The sequence below is a fragment of the Pyrgilauda ruficollis genome, unplaced genomic scaffold, assembly GCF_017590135.1.
Source record: "Pyrgilauda ruficollis isolate IOZ18807 unplaced genomic scaffold, ASM1759013v1 scaffold232, whole genome shotgun sequence".
Classification (NCBI taxonomy): Eukaryota; Metazoa; Chordata; class Aves; order Passeriformes; family Passeridae; genus Pyrgilauda; species Pyrgilauda ruficollis.
The window spans coordinates 259,958-268,769 of NW_024522762.1; the positions used below are offsets into that span (position 1 = coordinate 259,958).

General features: G+C 43.3%; 2 protein-coding genes across 2 annotated transcripts in view; both read left to right on the forward strand.

Annotated features, from left to right (window-relative positions):
- LMNB2 (lamin B2) overlaps positions 1 to 6,293 on the forward strand; it is a 37,462-nt gene extending 31,169 nt beyond the window's left edge. Inside the window, exon 12 of the mRNA XM_041469404.1 lies at positions 1,087 to 6,293. Coding sequence (XP_041325338.1) covers positions 1,087 to 1,128 — 42 coding nt within the window. The 3' untranslated portion in view covers positions 1,129 to 6,293. The remainder of the gene's footprint in view (positions 1 to 1,086) is intronic.
- Positions 6,294 to 7,599: 1,306 nt separating this feature from the next.
- On the forward strand, positions 7,600 to 8,335 carry TIMM13 (translocase of inner mitochondrial membrane 13). The gene is made up of 3 exons (XM_041469417.1): positions 7,600 to 7,809; positions 7,962 to 8,030; positions 8,106 to 8,335. Exons 1-3 carry the CDS (start codon positions 7,684 to 7,686, stop codon positions 8,202 to 8,204), a joined length of 294 nt encoding a protein of 97 aa, XP_041325351.1. The 5' UTR covers positions 7,600 to 7,683; the 3' UTR covers positions 8,205 to 8,335.
- The last annotated feature ends 477 nt before the right edge of the window (positions 8,336 to 8,812 follow it).

Genomic DNA, 8,812 nt, shown 5'->3' on the forward strand with positions numbered 1-8,812 from the left:
ACCAGATGTTTAATTCATGCCTCATTAGTTGGGTCAATCAGGCATAAGATTTACTCGGGGGGGGGGATCCCCCTTCGACTTCTGCCAGCTCTGAGCTTCCTGGTCCTTGCTTCCAATGGTTGCTTGCAACATTGCAGTGCACCAAGAGAGGACAATGTGAGCAGTGCTGCCAGGAATTACTGCTGGGATCCATCCTCATACAGCTCAGGCAGTGGCTGATGTCAGCTCCGGGTACCTGTGCTTCAGATCACACAGTTTCAGCATTAGCAGGCAGTGTTCCTCCCAGTATCTGCTGCTCTGTGCAACAGAGCTGGGGCATTCTTGCTGGAAGCAGGATATTACCAGATAACCACTGAAAACCAGGAATGGGGGTGCTTCTCTTGCTGCAAGCTTCAGCTTACTGGTTTATTTTCTGACACTATATAGCTTCTACACATGAAATGAACTTGGTTTTTTCTTAATAATACCACCTGTATGTTTTGACAACCTTTCGCTTAATAATGTGAAATAAGTGACCAGGAGTTGACAGAGCAAAAAAAGGAGAAGGATATATAGGTGATACCAGAAAATATTTTATATTTGAAACCTAAGGGATTTGTTTTCTGATCAATGGCCATTAGTAGGTCTTTTCACAAATAACCCATTCTGTGCAGGTTTGCAGGTGAATTCTCAAAGCTTTTTTGGTCCCAAAGATTAAGCAGTGTATTTGTAGTATAAAACAACTGATTTTTCTTACCCAAAAAAGCAGATATACAGCAGAGATCACTCTCAAAATCAGCATTTGAAATACAGGAACTTGCTGGTCTCGAGCTAATGACATCACAACTTTTATTTGTCATCTGTATCACTGCTGGAAATATGGAGACTAACCAATCAACCTGTTGCAGAAAACCCCAATCAGAGGAGCAGTGTGTCAGTCCTGGCAGCAGACTGGGGCATGTACTCTACTTCCTCTTATGTAGTGATGTTCCCTTAATGTAACTAAATGACTAAAAAAGTGCTTTTGGCAACTGAGATGATAAGCAGAGTCTAGGCTTGCAATCTGAATAGCTGGTAAGAACTGAATTCAACTCTATCTTATTTTAGGGTGATCCCAGAACAACCTCTAGAGGATGCTCAGTGATGTGAAGAAAGAAGAAAGAAACTATTATTTACGCTTTCCCCCCTTCATTTATTTCCTTTTATTTTTGCTATTTTTTCCTTCCAGAGCCACTGAAAACTATTTTTATATGCATCACCTGATTTCTTTGACGTTTACTCCTTGGTACATTTTTATAAAAAAAATTCAAAAAAACTTTACTGAACAAAACTGCCAGGATTTTTAATAGATTTCTTTATTTTTCCCTCTTTGTTGAAATACTGTATTGGAATACAATATTTTTCCCCATACAGAATTTAAAGTCTTACATAGAAACCTAAAGCAGAAAAGAGATTTTTAGCTAAAATGAGATGAGACTCCTTGAGTGTATGGTAAATCTATAATTACATATATAACCAGTATAATACCTCCAGAAAAAAAGGTTTAATGAAGTGTGTTCACTTACAGGGCCCTGGGAGAGATTCAAAGAGTGTTTCCTCAACAGTTGTAGAAAAGCTAGTATTTTGCCTGGTAACCTCAGCAATTCCCATCTTAGGAAAATTAGACCATAGATTCATTCAAAGTGCTGCTCCACAATTGCAGTGACGGGGGGAAGCTTCATTTTAAGCATTTTTGACTCAGGACCTTGCCATTGTGTCTTTCTCCAAGATTTGACAGCCTAATGGTAAAACATCTGGGTCTGTCACACCTGAGCTCCATGTCATCATTTCATAAGGTGAATGGTGGGTTCTGCTTCCTGAATATACACACCATCCCAAGTTGGAAGTGTCAAACCCAAAGGTCAAACTGTTTGATTTTTAGGGGATTTTGCCATTGTCACAAGTTAAATCATGGACACAAATTGTGATATTCAGTATTTATAATTTAATCCTTTTGACATATTCAGCTTTAAAAATATTTGATTAAGATTTTAGAAGTAAAAGGTATTTATACTTTTGGCAGTGATACATATTGGGGATTTTAAAGGTTATCCAGTATAAATGTTGACCTTTTTAATCAGAGCTAGAAATAGCTTGTTCATACTTCTGTTAGGTTCAAAGGGGCATTGTTGGGTATCCCAGGGAGCAATATTTGCAAAATAGAGCAGAAATAGTTGAATGACTTTAAACAGTTCAGAGGAACTGCCTCTGTCAAGGATGTAAGCAACGCAGTGTTCAAGTGCTCAAGGCAAAGTCTAACAAGGAGTGAAGGGAGAATAATGTTTTTTATAAAAAATGCATTATATGGGTAGCAGGTGATTTCTATTTTAAGAGGATGCATTTTTTATCTGATAGTGTCCATTTAGCTAAAGGTTTCTGACGTTGCATTTCTCTGGAGATAACTGAGTCCCATAAGAGTTAGTGTTCATCTTTAAGCATAAGGAAAAATACTTGACTGCTCCAAAGAATGCAGATGTTATTTCAACTACTAGTTGAAAAACAAACTTAGTAGTTTGGATACAAAATTTGGACACCATTTGATTTCAGCATAGAATCCTGTTGTTACCTTCACTCTCGGACTCTGATCATGTCATTCAAAATGTTAAAACTCATCAGACAAGTGACAAGGTTTGGATGTTTTCGGTGGCTTTCGGACATTATGTTCTCTGAACAGTATCGTGACTGACAGATATAACCCAGAAAGTCGGTTTTGTGGCTCGGATTGATGGCTTTGTTATGCAAGCAGGGTGGGAACAAATGGGGCTTTAAGCTTCAGGATTTATTTTGTCGTTTAAAAATAAAGATGCTACTTTTCTCTCCTTGAGTGGGATAACTGAGTTGCTGAAGTTAAGCTAATAGACATTTAGAATTATGTTTTAATCCATTATCAGAAGACCCATTACAAAAAAAAAAAAAAAAAAAACAGGATAAAGATTTGGCTGTTTGGGCTGATGAGATAACTGAATTTATGTATTTGGCCATCTTTCTAATGTAATTTTCCCACTCTGCTTGTGTAGAAGGTTAAATATGTAGTAAATCATGTCTCTCTCTCTGTAAGATGTATCTAGTGAAATTATGTTTCTCAGACATACTGTTACAATTACCTTTTCTAAATTCATTGTTATGCAAATGAATGCAATCAATGTAAAGTTTTTTTTGCAATACACCTTCCAACCACTGGACACTATTTCCCTTTTCTGACCCACAGCTTCTGTAAGATACTGACATAGTGTTTGAGGGCTTTTTTGCTTTTTCCCTACAGATCTATATATATATTTTTTTTACATGGGCCAGTTTTCAGACTGCTTATTCCTTTAAGATTGTCCTGTAAATTTAAGATTATTTTGTGATCTTAAATACTAAAGTAATGAATGTGTAGTTAATTTACACTTTTTTTCTGTGGTTTTTGGTTTGTTTTCTGTAAAGAATGGCCTCAGAAAGGCAGCTCAAATGAAGAAAAACCTCTTGCTACCTGAGCCATAGTTTTCCTAACAGCTACTGTATGAGGAATATGTCTTCTTGTAGCCTTAAGAACTGGTGCTTGCAGATTTCTTGTAATGAGCACTGTGCCCTTGAGTAACAGTCTGCAGAGTATGTCCTTAGAATTGGAACTGTGACATTTAACTTTGGAAGCAGTTTATTTGATTCTTTGGGACCATGCAGGTCAAATAAACCTGTGATTGACACTGTGGGAAAAGCCCAGTCTGAATGTGGATGATTCTGTTACCACAGTGCTTTTTAATAGGCTACTACAAATATGATAAATAACTTTTGGCTGTAAATTACAAGCCACAGAAGAACTACTGTATACCATGTACTTTGGTTTTTGTGTTGCCTTCTCCAGACACCATCCCGGCCTCTTGCTTTTGATGCTGAGCTTCAGTCTAACAGCGCTGTTCCAGCCAGACGGGGAGGCAGTTTTGTGGCTTTACCAACCCAAAAAGCATTGTTTCTTTTTTTTTTTTTTTTCTATCTTTCCAAGAATTTTTTCCATTTTCAGGATATTTAAAGTTTTTTGTTCAAATAAAATCCAGCCTCTCCTTGTCCCCTTCTTCTCTTTGATCCTGTATATGAACCAGTCTTGATGAAATTAGAAGTGTGGACAGCAGTTCTACTTCAGTGCTGGTACCTGGCATAAAGCTTGAAGGAAAAATAGATTTGACTTGCCTGGAGAAAAATTATTTTAAGGTATCACTGATAAGGGAAATTAAGCTTTTATCAGAGCAGTTACTTGAGCATAACTATCCATATGGATGTTCTTAATCCAGAATTTATTCTGAATGAAATAGTAAATAGATTTTCCTATGTGTAGCTCATAACAGAATATCATATAAAATACAGTAAGCACATCCTGCCTCCTCCTAAGCTCATGCCACATGAAAACACTTGTCTCAGAACAAGTCCCATCCACCTGCAGACCTGTCAGGAATGTGATACCGTCTGGAGTGAGGTGTGGCCTCAGAGTCCCTGGCATTTCATGCCATTTTTTTCTCCCTTGCTTCTGCATTTGTTCCTTTAACTGTTGCATTGCAGTGACATACTCCAAGGAGTGGAGTGGCTGGGGTTCCCTTGTTCCTGCACATCCATATTTCCCATGATTCCTTTGCTGCTCCACAGCAGCAAAGGAATTTCCTGTTCCATTTGTTGCTTCACAGCTCTATTGCCCAGCAGGTCTCTTTATGCCTACACGGGGCTCCAGCTTGGCTCTAACAGAACCCATCATTTGCACTGACATGTTGCTTACTTACCTTCAGCTCTGTGTTACCATTAGATGGGCAGTTGGCTGCACAGTCTGTGTTTGTAGCAGGAACCAAAAGTCTCACGAAGAATATAAATATTTGCTTCCTGTGATGTAACAGCCAGCTGAGTATGTGTGCAGGCTGGCAGTAGTGTGGGAATTGTACTGCAGTGTGAAAGGAGATCACTATGTGGTGTCTGTCCTTGAGCAATGGGACACTTCATGTTCAGTTCAGGGATCTTACTGGACCTTATACACCCTTTTTCTTTGTTATGCTTATCCTGTATAAAGGCCCTTTAACTGCAACCTTAACAGAGGTTGCAGGTTAGAAGAGACCTGTAAAAATCCTCTCTGCACCCCAGGACCTTGGAGAATCTGTTACCTTTATGTGCATCAGAAAGGTTTTGATGCTGCAGGAAAACATGCATGCTGTATGTTCTAGATCTCTTGTAGCCACTTCTCTCATGTATTCACTGTTGAACCATTCTATCTCTTCTTTCTGTATCTTCTTTTGAAAGTCTTATCTCTAAACAAAGGCATATCCATATTTGATCCTGCATTTTATTGACACTGTTGGGTCCAAACTGTGTAAGCAAAGCCTTGTGAACCAGTGAGCGGAAGGTGAGATAGTGATTGCATTTTTTAAAGCACTGTTTTAGCTGAATGTCAGGACAAATTATCTTGGAGATTGTTTTCTCATATAGGCCTGGGAAACAGAATTTTTATTTGCCCTTCAATATGCTTAGCTTTAAACCAGTTTAAAATTATTTAAAGGTGTTTGTTGGGTTTTTTTTATACAAGACCATATTTACACGCAATTATTATTTGTAAACATAATTCTTTTCTTGAAATGCTAAGGTCTAGAGTGAAAAAGATGCAAAGAATCATCATTCTGATGATTCCATTCAGAATAGCACAAGTAATGAATTGACTTGGAGTTCCAGAAAAGATGTTGTTTATTGAACTTCCAGATTTTCTAGTTAGCTGCTACTGAAGTGACAAGTCCATCTTGGTAAGGCAGATGTTACTGTATATTCAGCTACCCAGATCATTACACTAAAATTACAAGCAATAATCTATTTTGAGCAAGTTTAAGCCAAAATGCTTTCCATTTGGGCACAAAATACAGTTGATATCTTATTTTCATAGCAGTGATGCCTTGTGACTTGAATTTTGATTTTTATTTTTAAAATTTTTTAAACAAAAATTTGATTTAGACAGGTCTGGCTTGAGGGCACTGTAGTAACCACCTCCAGTCAGCTGCTGCAGATGAGTTTTTGGAAGGTTCAAGTTTTTTAAATGGGGAATTATGAAAAAGGCTGTTAAAAGAAACACAAAGACAAAACAATGAAAATGTTCACTTGAAACTTAGAAAAACTACATCATGACCTAGACTTTACCATTTCAAAGTGGTTTGGTTTTTTTTCTTTTTAGACTATGCATGCCAAATGTCTTGTCTTTTTCAATGATTTGTAATATACATTTTATGACTGGAAACTTTTTGTACAACACACTCGAATAAATGTTTTGCATTTTATTGGTTTCCTTCTGTCTGTCACCCAGCACACAGGTAATGTGAGCTATTTGAAATGATTCCTCCAAGGAGGCCTCTAAGTGTGGAGAGAGGACACAAAGAGCTGCCGTCTGTGCTCCTAACATTGGTCAGCTGAATTGTGTCCCAGCAGGGATCCTGGGCTGGGTGTATCAAGGAACGCTTTCCTTAAAGCTGACGGAGTGCTGGTGGAACCTGCTGTCCTCTCTGAGCAGTACCAGCAAAAGCAGGGGGAAGAATATCTGGAGCTGAAGCAGATAAACTTTCCCTTGCTTTCTCATCACCACTGCACTGAACGGATTCTTTGATTTAACGTACTTGATGCTAAACAAGAATGAGAGCAGAAACCGATCGCTGGCAGGGATGGATTCTTAGGGATAGACAGAAGCATTGCCATGAGCTGATGCATTTGCCAACCTGGCTCTCAGCTTCCAGCCCACTTTTGAGTACAGACTCGAAAGTGGGCTGGAAGCTGAGCCAGGCTGGTAAATGCATTTAAAAATTGCATTTTAAATTCATTTAAAACTTGTACCTTAGGTGTCTGCCCCATCGTTAGCACTAGCTGATTGTTTCTTGCAGGGTGCTAGGAATGCCTTCTGTTTGAAGTGGGCAGATCCAAAGAGAGGATGGTATGGTTTGCAGTACTCTCAGTGTGGGCTGGGGCTAGTGAAGATGAGCACAGTTTTGGCTTCAGCTCTGCTGTGGTACTCAATGCCCTCTCATGCCATCTCCTACCTGCCATCACATCTCACCCATGAAAAAAGAGTTCCGTAGCGCGGTCCTCTCCCATTTGCTTCTACTTCGTCCCACAGCATTCTTACTTAACGGAGGGAAGTGTAATGAAGCTTACTTTAAGGGCATGGGCCTCTCACCCGAGTCACGTAAGGCAGAGGAAAGCCTCGAAGAACAGAAGGATGAATTCCAGAGAGAACCCAAAGGGGAGTTTCTCTCTGCGGGGATCTCAGCAGAGCTGGTGTTTCACCGCGGGGTGCAGCTGGGCGGCGTTTGTGTCTGGTGATGCCGGTTTAAAGCCCCTTCCCGTTGCCCTCAGTTCGTGGGCTGCGCTGAACCCTTGTACTCGAGCCCTGCTGTCTGACTCGGGCCCGGCTCGGCCCCGGGGAGTCCCCTTAGCTCGCTCGGGGCCGCCTCCTCAGCGGCCGACGGTGACACCAGCGCTCGGGGACAGGGGCCGCGAGTGGCGGCGGGACGGGCCGGAGACGGCGCGGAGCGGAGCGGCTCCGCTGAGGCGGGCCGAGCGCGCAGTCCCGCCCGGCGCGGAGGCGGAGGAGGCGCGGGGCCCGTCGGGAACCGCAGTCCGGGCGCCGCCATTTCTCCCTCCGGCAGCGCAGGGGCCTCGGCCGCGGTGACTCTGGGCATGGAGAGCGGCTTCGGCTCCGACTTCGGCTCCGGAGGAGGCGGCGGGGGGAAGCTGGACCCGGGGCTCATCATGGAGCAGGTGAAGGTGCAGATCGCCGTGGCCAACGCACAGGAGCTCTTGCAGGTCAGGAGGGGCGGCGGGGCCGGGCGGGGGCTTGCTCGGTCCCGGCGTGGGTCGCGGGAGACGGCCAGGCCGCTCCGCTCCCCTCGCGGCAGGGGCGGCGGCTGCAGCCGGAGCCCCCGGACCGCGCTGCCGCTCACGGGCTCTCTCCGCAGCGGATGACGGACAAGTGCTTTCGGAAGTGCATTGGGAAGCCCGGCGGCGCCCTGGACAACTCCGAGCAGGTGAGGACGGGCGGGAGAGCTGGGCACCCGCGGCCCCTTAGCTCGGGGCTGCCGCTGAGGCTCTGTGTCCCGCAGAAGTGCATCGCCATGTGCATGGACCGGTACATGGACTCCTGGAACACAGTTTCGCGAGCCTACAATTCTCGGCTGCAGCGGGAGAGAGCCAACATGTGACGCCTGCCGGCCTCCGGGCCGAGAGGGACCATGTGGGGAAAGGACAGCGGCCAGTCCAGGTGGTTAGGGGTGAATCCTGCTGCCTTCCCAGCCCCTGCCATGGCAGAGCAATAAAACCTCGCTGAACCTTTTGCATCCGTTGGCTTTTATTAGCACCAGCACCAGGAGAGAGTGATTTTTTTTTTTTCCCATGAGCTGCTTGCTTTACTTCTTGTCCTTCCCAAGTGTACAGATTGGCCCAAGGCATTATATCAATTTCTAAATCCCTGCTGAAAGGGCTGTGATAGGCAAGGAGCCTTCTGTGGAAAACAGGGGCCAAGCCGAGCCAGCAACACAGTATCCTTCCTTGGGATTCTAGCATGGACCCATCCATAAGGTCCTTACTCAGTCCCTTTTCATTAGTGGAGAAACTGCCAGAAGGTTGTCCACATGCCACTTTGGCTGTTTTGTGTCTTATATCTGTATAGTGCTTTGTGGGGCTGTCTTTGGGCTCCTAGGCTTTGACTCAGCTCAAGCACAGTGTTGGGGAGCAGGACAGCCTCCCAAATAGTTGTATGAGCCCAGCTAGGGAAGCAGGGTTGGGAAGTACTTAAGTTCTTTTCTTTGTA

Excerpts from the sequence above, each read along its gene's own strand:
- TIMM13 (XM_041469417.1), top strand. The coding sequence starts at position 7,684 with ATGGAGAGCGGCTTCGGCTCCGACTTCGGCTCCGGAGGAGGCGGCGGG. Across the intron at positions 7,810-7,961 it reads ACGCACAGGAGCTCTTGCAG|CGGATGACGGACAAGTGCTT; the intron begins GTCAGGAGGGGC and ends CTCTCTCCGCAG. Across the intron at positions 8,031-8,105 it reads CCCTGGACAACTCCGAGCAG|AAGTGCATCGCCATGTGCAT; the intron begins GTGAGGACGGGC and ends TGTGTCCCGCAG.